Raw genomic sequence first — 25,805 nt, 5'->3', positions numbered from 1 at the left:
TCCGAGTGACCCTCCTCCCGGCAGGACCCCTCAGGGAGCCCCGAGAAGCGTGGGCGGGACCCTGGGGCCCTCAGCGCGAGGCCCTGCTGGGGCTGAGCCCCCCTGCACTCGGCCGGCTGCCCTGGGCCTGGCCCGCCCCCGCGGGTGGGCAGTGGGTCGCTGGGCGGGGCCGCTGGCTGGGGTTGGAGACCCAGCCGGGCGGTCCCCGGGGAGCAGCGTTTCCCGGGAGCCCCTGCAGCAGGCGGAGACCCTCCAAATACACGGCCTGGCGCTCGGGGCATCGCGAGGACAGATACCCAGGGCAGAGGGGGTCTCCCTGAGAGAGGGGGGCGTCTGAGGGGGAGGGGTCTCCGGGTGAAGGGTCCCTGGGGGGGAGGGCAGGAGGGGTCTCCCAGCTCGGGCCTGGCGGGCAGCAATGCCTGTGAGTCCGCAACTGCCGTTAAGTTTGGAAAAGATGAAGGTGCAGAAGCTGGGGAGGGAGCTGGGCCAGGCTGCTGGCGGCCCCCATCTCCGCCGCCCCTCCCCCTGCTCCTCCCTCTGTCCCACCTTGCCCCTCCCCTCAACTCCCCACCTCGCCCCTCCGCTCCGCCCCCCACCTCTGGCCCTGCCCCCCACCTCGCCCCTCCCTTTCGCCCCCACCTCCGCCCCACCCCCTGTGTCCCTCCGCCCCTCCCCCTGTCTGCCCCTCCGCCCCTCCCCCTGTGTCCCTCCGCCCCTTCCCCTGTCTGCCCCTCCGCCCCTCCCCCTGTGTCCCTCCGCCCCTCCTCCTGTCTGCCCCTCCGCCCCTCCCCCTGTCTGCCCCTCTGCCCTTCCCCCTGTCTGCCCCTCTGCCCCTCCCCCTGTCTGCCCCTCTGCCCCTCCCCCTGTGTCCCTACGCCCCGCCCCCTGCACTGCCCGTGCCCTAACCCTAAAGCCAGTGGCAGAGAGTCCTTCCCCGCAGTGCGGGCCACGCCCACCCTCCCTGCGCGGCCGCCTTGGGGCCGGAGAGGAAGCAGGTGAACATTTTATGTTCAAAAGCACAACGGGTCGCGGCACTGAAAGGTGTTCATGAGCGACGCGCGTCCCTGCAAACGCCGCTCCAGCCCCGCGTGCAGCTCACACGGCCCGGCCCCTGCGGCTGGGACCTGAGCTCCCGACCCGAGGCGGTGCCCGCCTGCTGGAGCTGGTGCTGGTTCTGGTGCTGGTGCTGGTGCTGGTGCTGGTGCTGGTGCTGGAGCTGGAGCTGGTGCTGGAGCTGGTGCTGGAGCTGGAGCTGGTGCTGGTGCTGGTGCTGGAGCTGGTGCTGGAGCTGGAGCTGGTGCTGGAGCTGGTGCTGGTGCTGGTGCTGGTGCTGGTGCTGGTGCTGGAGCAGGGCCGCGGGCGGTGCTGGGGGGCGGGCTGAGGGCGCGGGTCTGAGGGTGCACTCCTGTCCCCCCCTTCCCCCCCCCCCGACTGTCGCAGGTGAGGGCCTCCGCACGCAGCTCACTGGGCTCCAGGCTTCGCCGCCACCCGGGTGCTGTGGGAGAGGGGCGCCCCCCGCCCCCGTCCTGCTTCCTGTCCGCTGCCTGGGGGCCTGGGGGCCTGGGAAGGGCCCTCTGCGCCTGGCCACCTGCGGGCTCCGCGCACCTGGGGCGTCTGTTCGTTCCGAGGGCGCGAGTTTCTTCCGCGCGGGTCCCGGTCCTCGCGCGCGTCCCGAGGGGCCCGTGGGACCTTGGGGAGAAAAGCAGAAACGTTGGTACTTGGCCCCGAGGAAACGGACTTCCCTGGGGCTGGGGGCGCGGCGTTTGGGGAAAGCGTCCCCACGCTTAGCTCCTCCCCGTCCCTCCCCACCCGGCGCCCCCACGCCCGCCGAGACCCGTGCCCGGACCCAACGTCCCATACCCGCCCTGCCCCCACGAGTGGGCGATGCCAGCGGCGCGCGGTGGGCGGTGGGGGCGCCTCCCCGAGCGGCGGGCCCGGCAGCTGCAGCGGCAAATGCAGGTGAGGGGGGGGGCGACCTCCGGGAGCCTGCCCTCTGACCCCCTGCCCTCTGACCCCCCAGCACGGGGCCTGGGAGCCGTGGGGTGGGTTTGGGGGTCCTACCAGGGTAAACAGCAGGCACGCCACATGGGGTTGGGGCCCGCATCGTCACCGCTAACCACTGGGCTTCCCCTGCTGCACCCAAGGGGGTGGTGGGCTACCCGGGTCTCGCCCTGCTCACCTCCTGCCCCCACCTGCCCCCCTCCCCATCCACTCCTCTCCTCCTGGGCCTCCCCCACCCTCTGCTCACCTGTCCCCTCTCCACCCAGTGCCTCGCTCTCACCCTCACTCCCACCCGCACCCCCACCCCCACCCAGGCGCCTGCCACCCTGTGTGCTGTGCTCAGTGCCAGAATGGGGGGCCAGGCATAACTCTGGTCTCTCGGGTCCCGCCCTCCGGGGTGAGGGAGCACAGGAAATGGTGGGTAAACACCCAGACGAGTGGGCACTGTGGGCAGCCATGGTCACTGCTGCCCTGGCAGGTGCGGTCTCCCCGCGTGGGTGCAGCCACAGGGCCGCCTGGGCCTGGGCCAGGAGGGGGAGGAGCTGGGGGGGCTGTGTGGGCTGAGGGCCTCCTTGGAAGAGACGCTGAGCCTGGGGTGGCCGTGGCCGAGGGGCTGGGCCTGGGAAGCCTGGGGCAGGTAGGCCGTGGCTGGGGGTGGAGAGGCCAGGTCAGCGCCTGGCGGGCGGGCGGGCAGGGCTGTGAAGGACGTCCCTTGTCCCTCGTCCTGCGGGCAGGGGGGCTGCGGAAGAGGCGTGGGAGAGAGAGGGAAGGCGCGAGGAGATCATGTTTGGAAATTGCACTTCTTGGAGCAAGTGGGGCAGGGCCGACCCTCAGGCCGGCGGCGGGAGGGCTGTCCCAGGCAGGGCTTCCGGGAGGGAGGCAGCATGAGGCCTCTGGATGGGCCCCCAGCAAAGCAAGCAGCTGGTAAGAACTTTAAAAGCCTCGCCTTGGAAGCCTCTGAGGCCTGCCTACGAGCACACGTCAAGGAGAAACGCCGAGAAAACCCACGTCACGTCAGAACGGGGACACGTGGCACACAGGCGCCTGCCTGACCCACGTGGGTGGGGCGCCCAGGAGCTGCTGGTCGGAGCCACGTGGAATGGGTCACAGGCTCAGGGGCTGGGGCCGGCGGGTGCCCCCCTCGCTGACTCCTTCCCACAGCCCCGACCTGAGGCGCCTGCGTCCTTTCGTGAACTTGGTCCTGGGGTGGGAATGGTGACCGTTCGACTCCGATGTGGACAGTTCTCCTTTTCTGGTTGGAGGCCAGAGAGGAGCGAATCGTTGAGCTGGAAACGGAAAACGCGGTTCTTCACCTGAGACTGGCCCAGGTAACGTTCCCCGTCGCGTGGCTGAGCCGGGAGGCCCGGTGGGCGGCCTCAGTGGTCAGTCTCCCACGGCCCCTGCCCCCCCCATCTGCAGCCCGAGCTCCCTGCTCTCGCCCCCCACCCCCACGTGAGCGGTGCTGGCTGGGCAAAGACGTCAGTGCGTTCCGTCACCAGGGAGCCTGGCGTGGGCTGTCCACATGTGACCGCTGGGGCTCCCGTAGAAACCCCCACTGGCCTGGCACTGCCCCTGAAGATGCCCAGCGTGTCCTCTCGGCCCCAGGCCCACGGGAGCCCCTGTGCCTCTGAGACTGCTCTTTCTGATGCCGGCATCCGCCCCTGGCACCTGCCCCTGGCACCTGCCCCTGGCATCCGCCCGCCCTCCTGGGCCTTCCGACACCCTGCACCTCTGATGCTGTCCCGAGTCCCACTGTCACAAGCGCCCCCCAGGCGGCCCGCCTGCTCAGAGGCGGGGTTGGAAGGCCGGCACCCTCTGTGTTTCTCTGCAACCTCAGCGCCTAAGGCTGGCGGGGACGGCGGGGACGGCGGGGACGAGGCGGCGCGAGGGCCTTTCACAGCGGACAGGCTCGCTCCTCCGGCTGCGGCAGGCGGCTCAGGTAGGCGCCAGGGCGGACACCCTGCCACAGGGAACGGCTCTGTGGGTGACTCGCTCGGTGCTGGACTTCTGGTCAGTGTGAGGCCTGCGGCCCCAGGGACCCGGTCTCGGGCGGAGGGGGACCTTGATTCGGGGAGCAGAGCTGCTTGCGGGGCGGCCGCTGCCCTGCCCTGAGGCGGTGGGCGACCTCAGCTCTGCTCTCCCACTGACCGCACGGAGTACCCCGAAAGCACCTGTGAGTGTGCGGACGGAGGGGGCCACGTGCTACCCGAGAGCTCGGGGGGCCTGCGTGAAGGCCTTGCAAACACAGGGACTGAAAGAGCCACAAAGGGGGGTCTGAAATGCACACTTTAAAGTGAAAAGCAGTTGGTGGTGGGTTGTCACGTCCTAGGGCGGAGTCTGCAGAGGATCAGAGCTGCCTCCCGGGTCCAAGGGGACCGAGCCGGCACCCCAGGACGTCAGCACACAGACCAACCTCCCCGTGCAGGGAGCCGGCTTCCCGGGGCCGCTGGGGACGCTTGAGTGACATACCTCAAACGCAGGCGCAGGCACCACAGGCCCGCGGTGGCCGTGATTGCACTTGGACTTGAGCAGATTGAGTTCACAGCACATGGATGTCCGTGACCGTGGCTGCGGGCTGTCCTCCCAGCACATGGATGTCCGTGACCGTGGCTGCAGGCTGTCTTCCTCGATAGACGCGTCTGTGACCATCTCGGTGACGCCGTGACAGCCGGTGACCCTAACTGGTCCCTCTGCCGTGACAGCGGCTGCACCAGGACCTGCGGGAGCTCCGGGCCTCCTCTGCCGACCTCCTCGGGAGCTGCCGGGACCAGCAGCAGGGCTGTCTCTCCCAGATCCTGGCGGCCGTGCAGAGCGCGCAGCACCACGGGGCGCTGCCACGTAAGGGGGCCCCTCCCACCCTGTGCGCCGTCGTCCTGGCCCAGCGGGAAGCGGGGCCCGTGGGCCTGGCGTTCGGGAGCCCACCCGTCGGTCCTCCCTGGTCCCTGCCGCTCACATGTCATGTCCCCACTTGTCAGCTAAGGACTTGGCTGCCCCGAAGGCAAGGCAGGGGTGTCCCTGCAGCCCAGACTCCGGGCCCCCTCCTCCGGGGTCTCCGGGGTGGTGGGTCCTGGCTGCCGCGTGTCCGGCTCCTCGCCAGCAGTGCTGAGCGCTGTGCCAGTTGTCAGTCACGGGGTCCGCGCACAGCAGCCCCTGCAGCGGCCCCAACACAGCCCACAGCCCCTGGGCACCCTCTGCCCTGGTCCCTCTAAATGTCCTGCCCTCGGAGGAGGGGTGGAGGCCAGCGGGGCTCCCTCCCACGAACCTCATTGTGACGGGGAGCCCCCCCCCCCCACCCAGTGTGGAGAGCCAGGGCCCTGCGCCTGGAGCAGTCCGTGCAGGAGCTGAGCGCATGCTTCCACCGCGAGAGGCAGAGGCGGCGGCGGCTGCACAACCGCCTGGTGGTGAGCGTGTGGGCGCCTCCTGTTCCCGCAGGGACCTCGGGAGGGACGACCAGAGCGGGCAGCGAGGGGCCGAGAGCCACGGGGCCTGGCGCTTCACTCCCGGGCCAGGCGCGCGAGGCAGTGAGGGTGCAAGAGGCAAGGGCGGGACCTTGCGAGCCGGCGGGGCACTGTGGCTTACAGGGGTTTGTTCAGCAGTGGAGATGGGGGTAGGATCCCCGCACCCATCTCCATCCGAGGCCCTGAGCCGGGAGGGGGCGGCTCGGGCGCCGCGGCGGCCCGGCTCAGGAGAAAGGGCTCCGCTGTCGCAGGAGCTGCGGGGAAACATCAGAGTCCACTGTCGGATCCGCCCCGCAATGCCTGCGGCCGCTGAGCCTCACGACCCCGTGTCACACAGCAGGTAATCTCCTTCTGCATACTGTGCACACGTGTGTGCGTGTGTGTGCGCGTGGGTACATGGGTGTGTGTGCACATGTTCGTGTGTGTGTGTGTGTACGCGTGCATGATGCATATGTGTTTTACGGGGGAAACATAGGCATGGCAGTGAAACTGCGCGCCTCCTATTTCCCAGCCGTGGTCCCTCAGCAGGGGCCCCGGGCTCTGGGTGACGTGTTTCCACGCTGTTCCCCCCGCAGCTCTGCATCCGGAGACGTGGCCCACGCGGTGGACGACGTGAGTGGCGTTCCCTGACCGATGACCTGGGAGGAGCTGTCTGTGATGGCGCAGACATTCCCCAGGTGTCCCCTGCGGTGCCTCCGAGGCGGAGTGACCATGAACCTCCTGCTCTATCCCGCGCAGGCTCAGCTGAGGAAGGCGGTCTTCTTTCTTGGTTTCCATTGATCTCCTGTGGCCCCCTGCCCCGACCTGCACCCCTGTGCAGTGTGCACACCTGTGTGTGTATGGGCCTGTGCAGTGTGCACACCTGTGCATGTGTGGGCCTGTGCAGTGTGCACACCTGTGCATGTGTGGGCCTGTGCAGTGTGCACACCTGTGTGTGTGTGGGCCTGTGCAGTGTGCACACCTGTGCGTGTGTGGGCCTGTGCAGTGTGCACACCTGTGCGTGTGTGGGCCTGTGCTGTGTGCGCACCTGTGCGTGTGTGGGCCTGTGCAGTGTGCGCACCTGTGCGTGTGTGGGCCTGTGCAGTGTGCGCACCTGTGCGTGTGTGGGCCTGTGCAGTGTGCGCACCTGTGCGTGTGTGGGCCTGTGCAGTGTGCGCACCTGTGCGTGTGTGGGCCTGTGCAGTGTGCGCACCTGTGTGTGTGTGGGCCTGTGCAGTGTGCACACCTGTGCGTGGGGGGGCCTGTGCAGTGTGCGCACCTGTGCATGTGTGGGCCTGTGCAGTGGGCACACCTGTGCGTGTGTGGGCCTGTGCTGTGTGCACACCTGTGCGTGGGGGGGCCTGTGCAGTGTGCGCACCTGTGCATGTGTGGGCCTGTGCAGTGTGCGCACCTGTGCATGTGTGGGCCTGTGCAGTGGGCGCACCTGTGCGTGGGGGGGCCTGTGCAGTGTGCGCACCTGTGCGTGGGGGGGCCTGTGCAGTGTGCGCACCTGTGCGTGTGTGGGCCTGTGCAGTGTGCACACCTGTGCGTGTGTGGGCCTGTGCAGTGTGCACACCTGTGCGTGTGTGGGCCTGTGCAGTGTGCACACCTGTGCGTGTGGGGGCCTGAGCAGTGTGCGCACCTGTGCGTGTGGGGGCCTGTGCAGTGTGCGCACCTGTGCGTGTGGGGGCCTGAGCACTGTGCGCACCTGTGCGTGTGGGGGCCTGAGCACTGTGCGCACCTGTGTATGTGGGGGCCTGAGCACTATGCGCACCTGTGCGTGTGGGGGCCTGAGCACTGTGCGCACCTGTGTATGTGGGCCTGTGCAGTGTGCACACCTGTGCGTGTGTGGGCCTGTGCAGTGTGCACACCTGTGCGTGTGTGGACCTGTGCAGTGTGCACACCTGTGCGTGTGTGGACCTGTGCAGTGTGCACACCTGTGCGTGTGTGGGCCTGTGCAGTGTGCGCACCTGTGCGTGTGTGGGCCTACGGGCCTGTGCAAGGACAGCGCTTCACATCAGTCCGTGCGCACGAACGGGCCTGAGGTTTGCAGCGTAAGAAAAGAAACAATGCGAAGCCGTGAGGTTAAGTGTGAACTCGGTGTTAAAGCTGGAACGGACACATCAGATAAGGCATAGCTGACATTTTACGAGCTGATCTGAGCAAACATCAGTTCAACCAGCAGTGCCAGCCCGGAGGTGTTGAGGAGGGCTGCACCCAGGGGAGGGAGACCACAGAGAAGGGGCAGCAGAGAGAGGCGCTCACTGATTGGCTGCAGCAGAGAGAGGCGCTCACTGATTGGCTGCAGCAGAGAGGAGCTCAGTGATTGGCTGCAGCAGAGAGGTGCTCACTGATTGGCTGCAGGTGAAGTGGCGGGCTCTCTGGGGATGGCTGTCCCGTGTTCCCACCTGTCACCTAGGCCACCAGGCAGGGAGGCCGCCTGGGTCTCGGCGCCTCCTTAGTTAACAGCCCTGTGAAGTCCAGTTGTGTTTCCTCTTTAAACTCGCGTTTTTCTTAGCTTCTTGTACCAAAAGGGCCGGAAGCGGCAGTGAAAGCCCTGAGGCCCGAGCCGTCGGGGTGCAGGGACCGTTTGGGGTCTGTGCTGTATTGGTCACTCCAAGGCTCCCCGTCTTTCCCACAACTGCCGTCGAGTCGGCCTGGTGACAGTGACAGACCAGCAGCAGCCGCTCCTCCTAAAGCGGCCCGTGGGCGGGCTGCTGGCTCCCTCTTCGTCAGCAAGCGAGGGACACGCTTCCGCCGGACCCAGAGTGCCTCACCCGCGTCTCTGGATCGAGCACTTTAGAAATGCCTTGTCGTTGAGTTTTTCCCTTTTGACCTCTGGTCTTGGGCACCAGCATCGCTGAATCGAGTGAAGGCAGCGCCGAAGGGCTCCCTGTTGGGAATCTACATCGGAAGGAGCCCTCCCCCGTTACAGTCCCTCCTTTTGGGCCCAAGACCTCGGGGCACGTGGGAGTCACCGCCTTCCCTGCACTTCCCAGGCCTGTGGCGCCCGCAGCGCAGGGCCCTGAGGGCCGGGAACTGAGCCTGAGGCTCCTCGCACCCTCGCTGTCCTCCTCCGTTACTGTCGGCAGTGCTCCCGTCCTCCCAGCTCCAGCGGCTCTTCCAACTCAGACGTTGGCAAGTTTTAAAAAAACCCACCAAGATAAGGTGACATTCTTCGATTGGGGCATTTTGGATTATGTTTTTAAAAATCAGAATTCAAGTGGTTTCTTCATTTAACAGACTTGCCTGTTCAAGGGCCTCAGCCATTAGGTTTGCTGAGACAGCGAGCGATCGGTGCGGTGACACCGTCCCCTTGGCTCCGCGTCCGCCTTCGCTCCCGGGAGGCCAGCGAGTGTGTGTGTTGGGGTGGGGACGCCGCGCCCCGTCGGAGTGCCGTGCCCGTCGGCGTCGAACCGTCTGGGGAGGCGGCCTGTGAAGAGCCCCGGAGAGCCTGCCGCTGCCTGGGCCTGGGTCTTCGGGGTCGTCCGTGTTTCTCAGGGAACTCGCAGCGGCTTGTGTGACGACAGGTGTCCTTCCGGCGGCGCTGACCCGCCCGGGCCTCCGAGCTGCCCTGATCCTCAGGGTGATTGAGCCGGTCAGTCCCACGGTCACTGAGTTCTGGTGTCGCTCACACAGGGTCAAGACGAGGTCAGACTATCGCCAGGAAGGTGCTGGGCAAAGATGGGAGGATCGGGCGCACCTGGGGAGATGTTCAGAGAGCCAGCTTTGCAGGGTCCTTAGCAAATAGCCGTCCTTCAAGGCAGGTTCTCGGCGCCCAGAGCCGGGTCGGGACCGGTGGTGTCCATGGTGAGCACATGGCGTCCGTGGTGAGCAGGTGGCATCCGTGGTGAGCAGGTGGCATCCGTGGTGAGCACGTGGTGTCCGTGGTGAGCAGGTGGCATCCGTGGTGGGCACGTGGTGTCCGTGGTGAGCACATGGTGTCCGTGGTGAGCAGGTGGCATCCGTGGTGGGCACGTGGTGTCCGTGGTGAGCACGTGGCGTCCGTGGGGAGCAGGTGGCATCCGTGGTGAGCAGGTGGCATCCATGGTGAGCAGGTGGCGTCCGTGGTGAGCAGGTGGCGTCCCCAGGAGCAGGTGGCGTCCGTGGGGAGCACGTGGCGTCCGTGGGGAGCACGTGGCGTCCGTGGGGAGTACGTGGCATCCGTGGGGAGCACGTGGCGTCCCCGGGAACACGTGTGCCCACGGGAGGCAGGGCTGCGTCTATGAAAACAGGTGACACAACCAGGCACCCTGTTTCTGTCATGGAAACGGCTCAGCCCGGCTGCGCCTGCCCCAGAGGGAGGGTGTCGTCGAGGCCGACAGCTCGCAGGTTGAGGTAAAAGGAACCTGTTGACGGCCCAGGAACGGGGTCCCCCTGGGAGACGGGGGCTGCGTGGTGTGGTGAAGGAGGACTCGTGAGGCTGGCAGGAGGGGCTCGAAGCGGCTGGCGAAGGTGGGTCTCCGATGCCGTTTAGCACCCAGCGCTCCCCGTGGGCGACAGCGGGGCGGCCAGGGGGTCTTTGGGGTCAGGCTGGTTTGTGGCTTCCTAGGCTCCTAGATGGTGTCACTGAGCCTCGGGGGGCCTGTGAGCCTTCGTGTTTCCGTCTGTCTGTCTTGGTGACTAACGTGCGGGCGTTTGGAGACGGCCAACCCTGGGGGGCTGTGGCTGTGCGCTCGCCCGGGGCCCTGGGGTTACGCTTTGGCGAGACTTCAGAGGAATTCCACGAGACCGGGCAACAGAAGAAGGAGGCCGAGCCACAGGGAGGGGCCGGCGGCCTCGGTCAGACGGGCTCGGAGCCAGGAGCCTGGGCTCTGCCCTTGCGGTGAGGCCGCGCCCGCCTGGGTGAGCGCCGGGCCTTCGCCCGCATCTGCGTCAGAGTTTGGGGTGACAGGACCCGGAGCCCCTCCCATACACACCCGACCAGGGATCGGACCCTCGACCGTTTGGTGCCGGGGTGCTCAGCCAAGAGAGCCACACCGGCCAGGGCTGTTTCTTAATTCTTCCCTTCCCCCCGTTTTCCGTGAATTTGCATTTGGCTTTAGAATTGGAACGAGCTCAGAACACTTCTCTTTGCTTTAAGGGAAGCTAAGCTAAGGCCGCGTTTCTGGCCGGACATGGCCTTTGCTTCCCCGCGTGGCTGTCGTGGGCAAATCACGTGCAAACCAGGTGGGGCCCCACCCTCCCGGCTCCGTCCTCCGTGTCTGCGCTCACGTCTGAGCGGGAGGAAGGTTCAGGTGTGCGTGTGCAGGCCAGGGCTCTGGGCACTCCTCCCTGGCCCTGACTTTCGCCCCCACGTGGGGGCAGCAGACCCCTCTGAAGGGCCAAGGGCCAGCGTTGCCGCCTCGGAGGGCCGTACGGTCTCTGTCTCAGCCACTCAGCTGTGCAGTCGGGGAAACGCGGCACCGATGGCGACGGAGCGGGTGGGCTGTGTCCCCGGGACTCTGTTTTCGGGGTGGGCTCGGCTCTGCCGGCCTCTGCGGGGGGCGGGGGGGGCGGGGGAGGGGATCGCCGCTGCAGCCTGGCCGGGCCTCACCGCCTGTCACCCTTTCCCGTCAGGAGACCGTCCTGGTGCGGTGCAGCCGGCCCGGTCACCACTCCGTTCACAAGACGTTCACCTTTGAAAGGTAAGTGCTGTCTAGGGGCAGGTAGAGCGAAGTGACACAGACGTGCGTGTCGCGTGAGGGTGACGAAGAGGGTGCAGCCAGCCCCTCACGTGGCTGATGGCGAAGGAGCAGGGACGCACTTCAACGCCTGGGGCCGGGACGCGTGGGCCCCCACGTGCAAGGTGAACGGGCCTCAAGCTACACGTCACACGCGGTGCGAAAACCGAGGGGAGCCCGGGCCCGAAGAGCATGAACCCCTAAGTCGATGGGGACAGGAGATGAGGAGCCAGGCGGGACCCGGGTGACCAGAGAATTCTCAGAAAAGCCGCCACACGCGTGAAGAACCCACAGAAGAAGGACGATGAAACGGTTTTCCCCGTGAGACCTGGGCTCCCTCGGGAGTGCATCCGAGCGCCCCAGGAGGACGGGGCCGGTCCGTCTTGTCCCTGTTGATCCGCTGCCTGCACAGCGCTGGCCACAGCACGCGGCTCCCCGCTCCCCGCTCCCCACGGCCGGGCGCCCTGTCCCCTGCGGCGCACCCCGCGGCCACGACACCGCCTCTGTGTCTCCTCTCCGGTCCCGTGGTGTCTGTCGATTCCTGTGGCCGACTGCACTGTCTCGAGCCCCACACTGTTCTTTTCCAAGGTTCTCCTTTCTTCTCGCTCTTTCGTTTCGTCAAATAAATTTTATATTCAAATTGTCTAGTTCCCCCAAAACTCGATGATCTATGTCAGTGGTCGGCAAACCGCGGCTCGCGAGCCACATGCGGCTCTTTGGCCCCTGGAGGGTGGCTCTTCCACAAAATACCACGGCCTGGGCGAGTCTGTTTTGAAGAAGGGGCGTTAGAAGAAGTTTAATGTTTAAAAAATGTGGCCCTCCAAAGAAATGTCAATCGTTGTGCTGTTGATATTTGGCTCTGTGGACGAAGGAGTTTGCCGACCACTGCAAGCGAGCACCTCTCTCCCCAACGCATCAAAGCAGTTGTCGGAGAATGGCAGGGAGTGGTAAGCAGGAAGGAAGGCAGGCAGGAAGGAAAAGCTGAAGAATTCTACAGCACCGCTAAATCCATTAGCAAAACAGAATCACTCTTACTTGTCATTAAAGTAACCAACACGACAGCCTCTGTTCGGGCCGAGAAACGGTACCCGAACTCCAGCGTCTTCAGCAACTCCCGGCACCCAACCTGGCGTAGGCCACCTGGGCGCACTTCTATCTGCCCTCGACTGGGAGGTCAACGATGAGGAGCGGCACCTGTCGGCCCTCCCGCTCTGGCCTCTCTAAAGCGCTCAGGTGTGTCTGCGCTCCAGGGACTCACATGCAGTGGTCGGCAAACCGCGGCTCGCAAGCCACAGGCGGCTCTTTGGCCCCTTGAGGGTGGCTCTTCCACAAGATACCACGGCCCGGGCGAGTCTATTTTGAAGAAGTGGCATCAGAAGAAGTTTAAGTTTAAAAAATGTGGCTCTCCAAAGAAATGTCAATCGTTGTACTGTTGGTATTTGGCTCTGTGGACTAATGAGTTTGCTGACCACTGGTCTATGTGACATGGGGGTGGGGGTGGGGTACCAACGTCCGCACGGAGCTGCGCCTTCACGTCCCGGGACACGGCGCCCTCTTCGTTCACTGCGTGTAACTCGCGCTCGCGGGCGCGTCCGGCTCCTCGCGGAGGCGGCACTGCCTGCTGGTTGGTGCCAGGTCCTCATCCCTCTCTGCCTGGCCTGGGAGCGTCTGTGTCTCATCCAACCTACTTGGTTGGCGGCCGGAAACCGGTCATTGTCTCACTAACTAGAAAGGTGTGGACAGGGAACCCGGAAGGCTGGTCAACAACCTTCATCGCTCTGAAAGGTCGGAGCTAATCGCTCACTGTTCGGTTGAAACACTGTCAGCGGGAGCAGCCTCCACCTCTGTCTCATGTAAATTTCTGCTATTGGAATTTCCTGCCTAAAGGATATGGGCTTATCCCATAGTCCAGCAGTGGGCAAACCACGGCCCGCGGGCCGGATCCGGCCCGTTCGGCTGTTCTATCCGGCCCGCGGAGCCGAAAGAGCGGAGGGTTCTCTTGCTCTCCCCTCCGCTCCTTTACTTTAAATTTATATCAATTCACACAAACACTCAATCCATGCTTTTGTTCCGGCCCTCCGGTCCAGTTTAAGAACCCACTGTGGCCCTCGACTCAAAAAGTTTGCCCACCCCTGCCATAGTCTCAATAAAAGGGGTAGCAAGGCCAGAGCGGGGGTGTCCTCCCCCTAGAGGTGGACTCCCGCCTGGCCCCCAATATTCCCAAATTAATGCTTTTCTAAGTCTCTTTTCATTTGTGTGCGGCCTTCTCCAGAACCCGAACCCTGAACCGGAACCCTGAACCACGCGGGGCGTGAAAGGGGTTCCCACAGTTGACGATGCATGAACGTCACAGACGTTTGCTCCTGAATCTTACGAACGGCCCCTCCTGGGCTCTGCTTTTGAGCTGCTTTCTCCATCCCCAGCGCCGACCATGGCCACTGCCTGTGGAGCCTCGGCAGGTGGCGGGACCTGTCCCTTCCTCGCTGGCTGGAGAGACACGGGGTTTCTCGTTACGATGCTTACGGAGCCCGGAACACGCTCGGTGCGGAAAATGCTGCCACCCCTGCCCAGATGGAGGCCTGGGGGACAGCCGTGTGCTCACAGATGGAGACCCCGGGGGACAGCCGTGTGCTCACAGATGGAGGCCTGGGGGACAGCCGTGTGCTCACAGATGGGGCCTGGGGGACAGCCGTGTGCTCACAGATGGGGCCTCGGGGACAGCCGTGTGCTCACAGATGGAGACCTCGGGGACAGCCGTGTGCTCACAGATGGTGCCTCGGGGACAGCCGTGTGCTCACAGATGGAGACCTCGGGGACAGCCGTGTGCTCACAGATGGAGACCTCGGGGACAGCCGTGTGCTCACAGATGATGCCTCGGGGACAGCCGTGTGCTCACAGATGGGGGCCTCGGGGACAGCCGTGTGCTCACACATGGGGCCTCGGGGACAGCCGTGTGCTCACTGCCAGCACTGGGTTGCATCAGGGTTTTGGAAAACCGACGGGAATGTAAACATTAGAGACGGAGACACGCGGACGTTGCCCGTTTGGGGACGATGCTCGGGAACCGGCTGTGGATGAGAAGGGCCAGTGCTGGCCTGACAGCTCGGAGACCTACGTGGCCGCACAGGTGGCCGGCCGTGAAGACCTCGTTAAGGGGTTTATGGTGGGTGGCCCCCTCCTGGGCCGGCGTCTTCCCTGACGAGGAGTCCTGAGTAACAGCCTGTGGTCCTTGCATCTGTGATGACAGAGCCTGGAACTCGGCGGATGGTCCTCTTTCCGGGCCCCGGGGCGCGGCTGTTGGTGTGTTAATCGTTGTGTTAACTACCCTACACCCACCTACGTAGAAAGAAGTGTGTGTCTATCATTTTACCTTTTATCCAATTCCAGAGTTCGCCCCCTCCCTTTGCTTTCTCCCGCCTCCCTCATCTGTCGCCAGGAGACTTCCCGTGACCCACCTGCGTCTTCTCCTCTGACCGTCACGTAAAAGCAGGTGCCAAGCTGCCCTTCTCGGAGCGTTACCTCAACCCCTGGCGATGCTGCTCCCGCCATCTGCTGACAGTTTCGGCTCCAACAACGATGCCTCGCAGGTTTGAGGTTTCTCTCGTCGGCACCGCTCACTGCAGAAGCGTGACGGTGGTAATGCCGTGATTTCCAAAAGCGCCGCCGTCCTCCTTCAGAGATGCGGACAGACGGTGACTCCGAAAGGCACCTGACCTGAGGGGGGCGCTGCGGCCGCCACGGAGGGTTCCGGTTGAGTCGCCAGCGGGCCTGGGTCACGTGGGCGCCTAACACCCTGGGCCGCTCGCTGTCCGTCTGCTTTAATATTTGGATGGATTTGGGGGGGGACGCTTCAACGATCCTCAAGGAGCCCGCCCTCGCCCTCGCCCTCGCCCTCGCCCTCGCCCGCTCGCTCTGCGTGGCCTCCCAGGGTGCGGGACCAGCGGCCCCCGTGGGCAGGGCCCGCGTCCCGCCGTCACCTGCTGTCCCCGACGGCAGGAGCAGTCTGGCTGCGGCTAAACAGAAACGTGGATCCAGGACACACGTTTCACATGAAAGCACATTCGCTTCCACGCACACAGCCGCCTGCTTGTTTCACGTGCTCGGTCGGTCGTCCGCCTCAGCCTGCTGCCTGGTCGCATCATCCGGCCTCAGGGGCGGGCGCGGCTGCGGGAGCCCCTGCCTCCTGGCGTCTGGCCGCCGGCCCCTGTCGGAGCGGGCGTGGGTCCCACTGTGCACTGACCCGGCTCGCGTGGCGAAGAGCTCGGGCGTGAAACTGGACAAGACTCACCGATGCCGCCGGAGGGCAGTGCTGGCATGGTGTTGGACCGACCTCGGGCGCTGTCAGGCCGCCAGGCTGTGGCCTTTCTTTCTTCTCTTTGCTGCTTCTGCTGCTTGCGTTTTCAAAGCCGAGGAGATGAGTCTCCACTCTGCCTCAACCTCTGCTGCCTGGGAAAGCGATAAAGTCAATTTTTCACTTTAAAATATATTTTTATTGACTTCAGAGAGGAAGGGAGAGGGGGAGACAGAGAGAGAAACATCAGTGATGAGAGAGAAGCACTGATCAGCTGCCTCCTGCACACCCCCGACCGGGGATCGAGGCCACAACCCGGGCATGTGCCCTGATGGGGAATTGAACCATGACCTCCTGGTTCATAGGTCAACGCTCAACCACTGAGCCACACGGGCCGGGCTGCAATCTTTTATTGATGAGAACCATGAGTCTGGACGGTGTCGGGTGTGGTGGGGAGCCCAGGGGGGTTTTCCCAGCGTCCCTTTCTCCTAACGACGCCCATTTCCTTCCACGTTGCTCCTCAGGGTCTACGGCCCGGCGGAGGGCCAGGCCGCGGTGTTTGCCGACGTGTGCCCCCTGCTCACGTCCCTGCTGGACGGGTGAGTTGGGACGTGGTTGAGGTCAGTCAGCACAGTACCGTGGAAATGCGAGTGGATGTCTCGGGTGCTGCGGGGTCAGGTCACAGGGCTGCGTGTCTGCACGTCACCCCCTCGCCACCCGCTGCCACCCCGAGGCTCTGCTTCCGGGGGTCCTGGGTCTGACATCCATCTGGGCGCGTCCTCCACTAGAGCCCAGGAGAGCTCTTTTTTTTTTTTTTTTTTAAATATGTTTTTTATTGATTTCAGAGAGGAAGGGAGAGGGAGAGAGAGAAACATCTGTGATGAGAGAACCCCTGATCGGCTGCCTCCTGCATGCCCCACACTGGGGATCGAGCCCACTGTTGTGGAGCGAACGCAAGTAAAGACCACTGGAGTCCAGACCAGATTAGAATGTAGGGAGCCTTTATTGCCGGCCGGCGACTGTCCCCTCTCCACTCCGGGAGATCAGAGAGCAGCCCCGACCCTTTGTGTCCGACCGTAGTTAAACCCATTCACTACATCCTGTTTTTTTTGCAGAGCAAACAATCTAAAACAATTTAAAACAAAGCAGTTTTCCTTAATTAAAGAGCCAGACCTGTGTGTGCTCAGTGGTTATCTCGCTGCTGGCCTTGGAAACAACACAGTTCTGTCCAATTAAAAAACGCACCTGGCATGGCATTGAGAGTATGGGCGCATCTAGTCTCCGGCCTACAAGGTCAGACGGCTAAGTTTATTTTTCAGAATAAGAGTTCGTCTAAAAAAACAGAGCATTCCAAACAGTGGTTTTACAAAATAGGCGTTAGCCTTCTCACTAGGAGGACGCATGCTCAGAAATTCCCACTCTCCAACACCCACAACCCAGGCCTGTGCCCTGACCAGAATCGAACCTGGGACCCTCAGTCTGCAGGCCGACACTCTGTCCACTGAGCCACGCCAGCCAGGGCGCGAGGCTGGTAGGGCCTTTCTGTAGTGAGCGGGTTCCAGAAACAGCGAAGGCCCGGTGGCGAACGTGACCTTCGCCGGAGCTGCCTGTGCGAATACGAGGCCGGCGGCTGCGTCCCGAGCTCCTGGCCTGGGGTTCCTGGTGGTTTGAATGACCCTTTAACACAGTGGTCGGCAAACCGCGGCTCGCGAGCCACAGGCGGCTCTTTGGCCCCTTGAGGGTGGCTCTCCCACAAAATACGACGGCCTGGGTGAGTCTATTTTGAAGAAGTGGCGTTAGAAGAAGTTTATGTTTAAAAAATGTGGCTCTCCAAAGAAATGTCAATCGTTGTCCTGTTGGTATTTGGCTCTGTTGACCGATGAGTTTGCCGATCACTGCTTTAAAAGCCTGTGTACGCCCGGCCGGCGTGACTCAGCGGTTGGGCATCGACCTATGAACCAGGAGGTCACGGTTCCATTCCCGGTCAGGGCACAGGCCCGGGTTGCAGGCTCCATCCCCAGGGTGGGGCGTGCAGGAGGCAGCCGATCAGTGATTCTCTCTCATCACTGATGTTTCTCTCTCTCTCCCTCTCCCTTCCTCTCTCTCTGAAACCCATAAAAATATTTTGTAAAAGCAAACGAGCTCGTGTACCTGCTGCAGTCAGGGGTCTTCCCCACACAGACGCGCCAGGGAGGGGCGGGACATGCGGTGCGCGCAGTGTGGCCCCTCCCTGTCCCAGGTGATGCCAAGGGCGGGTCTAGCCGGTCGGCACCAGGGCCACTCAGCTGCGCCTCCACGGCCAAGAACATGTCACATATTCCTTCAAATGTTTGGGTCTTCCCGTTGGCATTGGGGCTCGTGACCCAAATGGCAGGAAGTGTGGGTCGCCAGGATTCCTCATCTTCTGTCAAGTGAGCTGCGGGGGGCCACCCCAAAAGTGCAGCATTGGGGGGCAGTCCGCCTGCCACGGAGGGGACGTGGCCCTCCTGGCTCACAAGTCCCTGGGGAGAGCCGCCGCGGGTAGGAAGAGCTGTGGCCTCCTACGCAGTGGGGTGCATCTTTAGAACCTCACAAGAAAGCGTGCCCACTTCGTACCCTCTCGTGTACACTAAAGGAAGCCTGACTTGAGTGTAAATTCTCACCCACGTGTATTTTTCCATTGATTTTCAGAGAGTGGAAGGGAGCGGGCAGATCAGGGGTCCTCAAACTTTTTTTTTTTTTTAAATATATTTTATTGATATTTCACAGAGAGGAAGGGAGAGGGATAGAGAGCTAGAAACATCGATGAGAGAGAAACATCGATCAGCTGCCTCCTGCACACCTCCCACTGGGGATGTGCCTGCAACCAAGGTACATGCCCTTGACCGGAATTGAACACGGGACCTTTTAGTCCGCAGGCCGACACTCTATCCACTGAGCCAAACCGGTTTTGGCGGTCCTCAAACTTTTTAAACAGGGGGCCAGTTCACTGTCCCTCAGACCGCTGGAGGGCCGGACTATAGTTAAAAAAAAAACTATGAACAAATTCCTATGCGCACTGTGGGCCCGGGACGCGTCGGCTGCTAAGCAGGACAGGCAGCGGCCCCCGGCGGGCCGGGTACATGTCCTCGGCGGGCCGCATGTGGCCCGCGGGCCATAGTTTGAGGACGCCTGGGGCAGATAGACGCGTGGACCGGCTGCCTCCTGCACGGGCAATGACCAAGGCTGGGGAGGAGCCTGCAGCCCAGGCACGGGCCCCAGACCAGGAGCCGCACCCTCCCCCTCGGTGCAGCGGCCGGTGCTCTGACCCCTGACCGCCCGGCCAGGGCAAAGCAAGGCTGATTTTAGGAAGACGAGCTCCCACAGGCAGCCCCAGTGCGGCCCCGGACGCTGGAGGGAGTGGACTCGGGAGGTGGGGCTCCACGGGGGGCCGCGAGCTGGGGTCGGGGACCAGCCCTGGCTCCCACGAGGGAACACGGACGGACACGGGAAACACGGACGGACACGGGAAACACGGACGGACACGGGAAACACGGCGATGGGATGCGTGTGTAACGGATCGGGCTTGGTCCCTGCTGCGCAGCCAGGCAGCCCGGGACCACTTAGCAAACCGCAGCTGTGGGTCCGGGAAGGGCCGTGAGCAAGGCCGTCACGGAGGCAGTGCCAGGGGAGGCTCTCCCTGGAGTCCGAGGGCCGGGAGCCGCGTGGCTGCCCGCTGAGCCGTGTCCACTTCCAGGTACAACGTCTGCATCATGGCCTACGGACAGACCGGGAGCGGGAAGACCTACACCATGCTGGGCCCGCAGCCCCCGGGCGCCGCGCCGGGCGACACGGGACTCATCCCCAGGGCCGCGGAGGAGCTCTTCCGGTACCCGCAGCCGCTTCGGGGCGCCTGGGGAGGTGGCTTCGGGGCGCCGCCTAAGGGTGCCTCGGGGTGAGGCTGGGGCTGCTGCGGGGCGAGGTGGCTGCTGCCCAGCTCGAAGGGTCGGCGCCCCTGGCTGGCTCCCTGGTTTTCCCGCCGTCCTTGGGGCCCCCAGCAACCCCGACGCTGAGAATCGAGAAATGCGGACTCGGCCGACCGGTTTTTACCGGAGAGTTTGACTTCTCTTTCCTTCCATCTCGGCCGTCCTGGCGCTCCCAGCTGCTCGTCGTCCGAGGGCGTCACGGCCCAGGGCCCTAGCTCTCCCGTCCCGAGGGGGCGCGGGCGAGTTCCTGGGGTGCAGAGTGTCCTGGTCACGCTCGTGGGCACCAAGCAGGAGCTGGGATCAGATGGTTGTGGGACGAGGGGGCGGGAGGAGGGGCCGGCTGTGGTCGCCCGCCCTTGGCCGGGGGGGTGGGGGCGGGGGGGTCTCTAAGGGCTCAGTATCCCTGTTTTATTTTTTTTTCTTGTTTTATTTATTTGTAAATATATTTTATTGATTGTTTACAGAGAGGAAGGGAGAGGGACAGAGAGCTAGAAACATCGATGAGAGAGAAACATCCATCAGCTGCCTCCTGCACACCTCCCACTGGGGATGTGCCCGCAACCAAGGTACATGCCCTTGACCAGAATCGAACCCGGGACCTTTCAGTCCGCAGGCCGACGCTCCATCCACTGAGCCACACCGGTCAGGGCAGTATCCCTGTTTTAAACTTTGCACGTCAACCAGAGGGGAAGTTAGTTGTTTCTGGAGCCGGAGGTCCTGGCGCCGCTGGTACTGAGCCAGGAGTTCAGGTCTCCGTCTTCCCGGAAACAGCGGTGTTTCCGCCCAAGAAGCCGCGTTGCCGGCCGGCGCCCGCCTGCTGTCCTGGCGGCTGGCATGGCCTCTGTGGGTCCCAGAGCCGGGGTGGGCGACCATGTCAGGGCCGCCGCCTCCCTGTCTGTTGGCTCAGGGCCCGAGGGGCCGGGTGGCTAACGAGTTGATCTGGATGTGACTCGGTACCAAAGCTCATTCCCAAGATGGTTCCTCTCCCGGCCGGCGCGGCTCCGTGGCTGAGCGTCGACCTAGGAACCAGGAGGTCAGGGTTCGCGGTCAGGGCACAGGCCCGGGTTGCAGGCTCGATCCCCAGTGTGGGGCGTGCAGGAGGCAGGCGATCAGTGATTCTCTCTCATCACTGATGTTTCTCTCTCTCCCTCCCTCTCTGAGATCAATCACAGTATATTTTAAAAAGAAATAAAGCTGACTGTCTCCAGCCCGGCACTCGGGCACTCGGGCTTCTGGGAGTACGAGCACCTTCCCTCGGCCGCCCTCTGACCACGTCTTGGAGGGTGTTCGCTCCCGGCTGGCTTATCCCCTGTGTCACGTGTCTCCCTCCCCCCGTCCCCCCAGGCTTCTGTCAGAAGATCCCTCCGAGAGACCCCGGGTCCAGGTCTCCATTGTGGAAGTTTACAACAACGACATTTTCGACCTTCTGGCCGAAGACGGCTGCGCAGCGACCCCCGGGCTCAGGCGCGAGGTGCTGGCGACCAGGGAGGGGCGGAAGGCGGTGTCCCCGCTGACCTGCCTGTGAGTACCTCCCGGCGCCACCTCCCTCCCCACGCCCCGTGTCGCCGAGTCAGCCCTTGCGTCCGTGAGCCCTTCGCTGTGACTTCACGCGTAGTCCGCGCTGCCGGTCCCTGTGTGCCTTAGAACGACCTTTTAAAATCACAGAACAGCCCGGCTGGTGCGGCTCAGGGGTGAGCGTCGACCTATGAACCAGGAGGTCACGGTTCAGTTCTCCGTCAGGGCAAACGCCCGGGTTGCGGGCTGGATCCCCAGGGGGGCGGGGGCGGGTGCAGGAGGCAGCCGATCCGTGATTCTCTCTCACCATGGATGTTTCTCTCTCTCTCTCCTCCCTTTCTCCCTGGAATCACTACAAATACGTTTAAAAAATAAAACTCTGAAACCTTGGTCCCCGCGTGTGTGGCAGAGCAGAGCGCTGGTGTTGACGGAGGGGCTCGCTCTGTGTTGGCGGCGTGTTTGGGGAGCAGGCGGGCAGTGTCGGCAGAAGTGACGCGTTTTCTCTGGTGCGAGCGTCCCCCGTGTCGCCCCGCAGGTCTGTCGGGAGCGCGGGGAGGCTGATGGAGCTCGTGGGGGCCGGCCTGCAGCTCAGGGCCCGGCGCGCCACCTCCGTGCACGAGGATTCTTCTCGCTCTCACCTGATCGTCACGGTGACGCTGACCGCAGCCGCCTCCGGGGACAGCACCCGTAAGTGGCCCTTCGCGCCTGGTCAGCTTGCGCACGACATCGGTCACACAGGCGCCCGCAGGTCTGAGGCCTCACACGGCCCCCGAGGGAGGGAACGGCAGCCGCGTCCTCAGAGGGCCTGGGGTCCGACCCCAGAGGCCGCTGGGCTGCGGGGCCGAGGAGGAGGAGGCCTATCCAGCCCTGGCTGGTGTGGCTCAGTGGATAGAGCATCGGCCCAAGGACTGAAGGGTCCTGGGTTCGATTCCAGTCGAGGGCATGCATCTCTGTTGCAGCCTGGATCCCCGGCTCAGGTTGGGTGCGTCTCTCTCACATGGGTGTTTCTCTGTCTCTCCCCCTCCTTTCCACTCTCTCTAACCCGTGGTCGGCAAACCGCGGCTCGCGAGCCACATGCGGCTCTTTGGCCCCTTGAGGGTGGCTCTTCCACAAAATACCATGGCCTGGGCGAGTCTATTTTGAAGAAGTGGCGTTAGAAGAAGTTTAAGTTGAAAAAATGAGGCTCTCCAAAGAAATTCAATCGTTGTCCTGTTGGTATTTGGCTCTGTTGACGAATGAGTTTGCCGACCTCTGCTCTCTAACAATCAGTGGGGAAATACCCTCGGGTGAGGATTCACCAAAAACAAGAAGCAGCCTGGTCTCGGGTGAGCACCCGACGGGACTTCTCCCTCGGGCCGCAGGCCACGGGGCCTCCAGGTGCGGGCGAGGGCGGGAGCCGCCCGCCAGCCCAGAACTGCCGCCGTGGGGCAGGGCCGGCCTCGCCCCAGGGTCTGGGCAGGGGGTGCGGCCTCCGGCTGTGGGAGCCCTGACCATCGTCCGGAGTCCGTGTCCACACGTGGTTCCCACACGCTTTTAAGAACCGCTTTGGCCGTTTCTGTTTTCCGCGGTGACTGCGCTGCTCAGGTGCTTTCAAGAGTGTCAAGCGGTCTGTCCCGAACCCACACGCATGGAGCTGAGCCGGTCTGGAAGGGAGGGCGTGGCGGGGTGCCGCGGGTTAGCCAGCAGGAGCTGGGGGCCTGATTCCGGGAGGCGCGTCGCTGGGTGTCTGAGTGGGTTCAGCTCGTGTCGCCGCCAGCCCTTCCTGAGAAGCCGTGGTCCGTGTTCGTGGGACCAGCCGTGGTCCGTGTCGCCGCCAGCCCTTCCTGAGAAGCCGTGGTCCGTGTTCGTGGGACCGGCCGTCCCCAGGGGAAGCCGTGCTGCCTCCCGTGCAGCGCTCAGTGTCACTCGTCCACGGGGGAGAGGAGGTCACGCGGCCGGCCCGGCTCTGTCCCTGTGCGGTGGAGTTCAGGGCACACACGGAGGTGAGGGAAGCTTCCGGAACACCTGTGCCACTGTCCTTGCAGCTGAGCCGCGGTCCAGCCCGTCACCGCCCCAGGCACCCGGCTGCCCCTCACCGTCCCCGCCAGCAACAGGGAGGAGGCCGCGTGCTCCCCGCAGAGCCTCATCCGGGTCCCCGGGGGCCCCGCCCGAGAGCCCCGCCCGGCCCGCGGAGCAGGTGCGCGCCAGGCTGCAGCTGGTGGACCTGGCGGGCAGCGAGTGTGCAGGTGGGTGAGTGGCCATCTGTGTGGTGGGCGAGCGTCCCCCTGGGTGAGCTGGGGTGTGGGGTTCCAGCCGAGGGGTTGTGAGCCGCCACAGCGGGTCCCCAGCATGGGGTCCCCTCCAAGGTGACCTTCAAATCCCTGACCCCTGCAAGCTCCCGGGCCAGTCCAGGAGCAAAGGGCTTGGCTCTCCGTAGAGCGCCCCCTGTTGGTGGCCGTAGAGGTTGTCGCGAGAAGGTCTCCCGGCCGCTGCTGCCCGGGGGGGCCCCCATTTGCTTTCCTGTCTGCCACGGTTTGGCCCGACCCTCACTGTGTCCCCGGCCTCCGACGGTTGGTCCCAGGGGCGTCTGGAGCGAGGGGACCGGCGCTGAGGGAGGCGTCCTTCATCAACCGGAGCCTGGCGGCCCTGGCGGACGTCCTGGGGGCCCTGGCGGCGCGCCGAGGCCACGTGCCCTACCGCAACAGCAAGCTCACCCACCTGCTGCAGGACGCCCTGGGTAACGTGTCCCCGAGACTCTCCCGGGGCCCCTGGCTCTCGGGTCGGCATCCCTCCTCCACGTTCCCAGCATCGTGCGCCCACCCCGCTCCACACTCTGCAGAACTTCCAGGGCATTGTGGGGGGCGGACAGGACCCAGACACGGGGTGGGGGGGGTGGAGGCCTGGCTCGGAGCCGCAGCTCATCCTAGGTCTGGGGGAAGCAGGTTCTCAGTGTTACACTTTATGGCTTCTGCGCCTAAGAGACGCCCCGGGGCTCTGATCCCCAGGGCCAGTGCCCCCAGGAAGGAGTGGGGGACATGGGGAGACGTCCTCTCTCACGGCGGGGCGCTTCCTCCTGGTCCCTCAGCTCCTCCTTCCCTGTGGTCCCCCCGCCCCGCCCGCCCCACTCGGCTCGCCCCCTGTTGTCCTTGAGGCAAAGGAGGTGCCAGTCCCACTGGGAAAGCCTGGCATCCCTCCCTGGCAGCAGAGGGGCCCTCACACGGCCCCGCCCTCGCCGGGGCCCCTCGGGGCTGCTGTCAGGTCTGCAGACCAGGGCCTGGCGGGAAGACGCTGTGGCTCCTGGGCCCCCCAGCCCCCCTCTGGCCGCGCCCACAGGCCACCTCGCCCCAGAGCCTTTCTTCTCCCTTTAGGAGGCGACGCCAAGCTGCTGGTGATTGTCTGCGTGTCCCCCCACCAGGAGCACGTGGCCGAGACGCTGCAGAGCCTGAGCTTCGGGGCCCGCGCGCGGCAGGTGGAGCGGCGGGGGCGGGGGGGCGCCCGGCCCCCAGGGGTCCCCGGTGAGGAGCCTGGGTGCTTGTGGGCTTCGTCCTCCCTCTCCTGTGCTTCCTGCCACGAATGCACGTGTGATGTTCGCGCCCTGAAATGAACTCCTTTACATCGGACGCGACAGCCCTGGTTTTCTCCACGGTAACGGCCACGAACCCTGACAGGAGCCCACGCGGCCAGGGCAGCGGGCGCCCCGGGGAGGCGGGTCCTGGGGCAGTGGGGAGCAGAGCGGTGCTGTCCGGGCAGAGGGGGGCCACGCGGAGCCCCCAGGCCGGCTCCTCGCACCGACCAGGCCAAGCTCCCGGGTTTGAGCTCGGGGTCCGGAACCAACCTGGGCCCCTGGGTGGCTCTGTGTCCCAGACAAACTCCACGCCCCCGGCTCCGCGTCCTCCTCTGCACAGCGTGGTCCCCGCAGGCGGGGGGGGGGGGGGGGGGGGGGCCGGCGGCCTCCAGGGTCACTGCCCCGTCCGGCGGGACAAGGAGCCGTCTCCTCCAAGTCCCCGGGCCCCTGTGGGGACACGTGGCCGCTGGGTGGGGCCTGTCTGCCCCCCAGTTCTGGATGAGACCCATTCTCCACCAGCCGCTCTCCAACCTCACCCCGGGGTGGGCGGCGGCAGGCACACGAGCGCTCTCCCGGAGGAAAGTGTCTTGTCCCGAGTGTCTCGAAGAGCCGGTCAGGCTGCGTGACCAGGCCGAGGCGTGGATGCGAGTTCCACACGCGCTGCCTGGTCCCCGGTGCACTGTGGGCCCTGGGCCTGTGGCTGGGACCCTGGGAGTGTCCTGGGGGACCCCCCCCCAGGTTGCCCTGGCAGCTCCTGACAAACCACACTGCCCGGCTCCCTGTTCAGTCCCAGGCCAGCAGGTCAGCAGCCACGGCACTGCCCGGGGCCCAGCCCCAGGAGGCCCTGCTGGCTGCCCAGGAGTGGGCGTGAGCCAGCCCCTGGGGGTCCTTACGTCTAGAGCCGTGAGCTGGACCTCTGACCTCTGTCCAAACCTGGCCAGCCAGGCTGGGGGTGGGTCATTTCTGACTACATTTTCCTGAGCCACCACCTGCTTCTCGGGCGTCCAGAGGGACCTGGTGGCCGTCCTTCCAGCCACACGGACACCTGCGAGGGAGGGTGTGGGCGTTGCCATGTGCACTGCGGCCCACGGGCCACGCCTCGTCACCGAGCAGGGAGGGCGTGGGCATTGCCATGTGCACCACGGGCCACGCCTCGTGACCGAGTGGGGAGGGCGTGGGCGTTGCCATGTGCACCACGGGCCACGCCTCCTCACTGAGCGGGGAGGGCGTGGGCATTGCCATGTGCACCACGGGCCACGCCTCGTGACCGAGCGGGAAAGGCGTGGGCGTTGCCATGTGCACCACGGGCCACGCCTGGTCACCGAGCGGGGAGGGCGTGGGCATTGCCATGTGCACCACGGGCCACGCCTCGTGACCGAGCGGGGAGGGCGTGGGCGTTGCCATGTGCAC

The 25,805-nt window shown here is 64.7% G+C and overlaps 1 protein-coding gene across 1 annotated transcript; it reads left to right on the top strand.

Annotated features, from left to right (window-relative positions):
- Positions 1 to 1,884: 1,884 nt before the first annotated feature.
- KIF25 (kinesin family member 25) lies at positions 1,885 to 24,349 on the top strand (the record flags this gene model as incomplete). The annotated part of the gene is given in 16 exon segments (XM_080663855.1): positions 1,885 to 1,959; positions 3,264 to 3,329; positions 3,839 to 3,940; positions 4,704 to 4,839; positions 5,299 to 5,402; positions 5,711 to 5,799; positions 6,035 to 6,071; positions 10,998 to 11,065; positions 15,917 to 15,991; positions 19,108 to 19,239; positions 20,681 to 20,857; positions 21,387 to 21,538; positions 22,876 to 23,076; positions 23,412 to 23,567; positions 24,199 to 24,308; positions 24,311 to 24,349. Coding segments are annotated over 16 exon segments (1,719 nt in total).
- Positions 24,350 to 25,805: the final 1,456 nt, after the last annotated feature.

Source organism: Plecotus auritus (assembly GCF_963455305.1).
Source record: "Plecotus auritus genome assembly, chromosome: 4".
In the NCBI taxonomy this organism is placed as follows: domain Eukaryota; kingdom Metazoa; phylum Chordata; class Mammalia; order Chiroptera; family Vespertilionidae; genus Plecotus; species Plecotus auritus.
The sequence above is the reverse complement of the archived record's forward strand: the minus strand, read 5'-3'. Positions and strand labels throughout refer to the sequence as shown.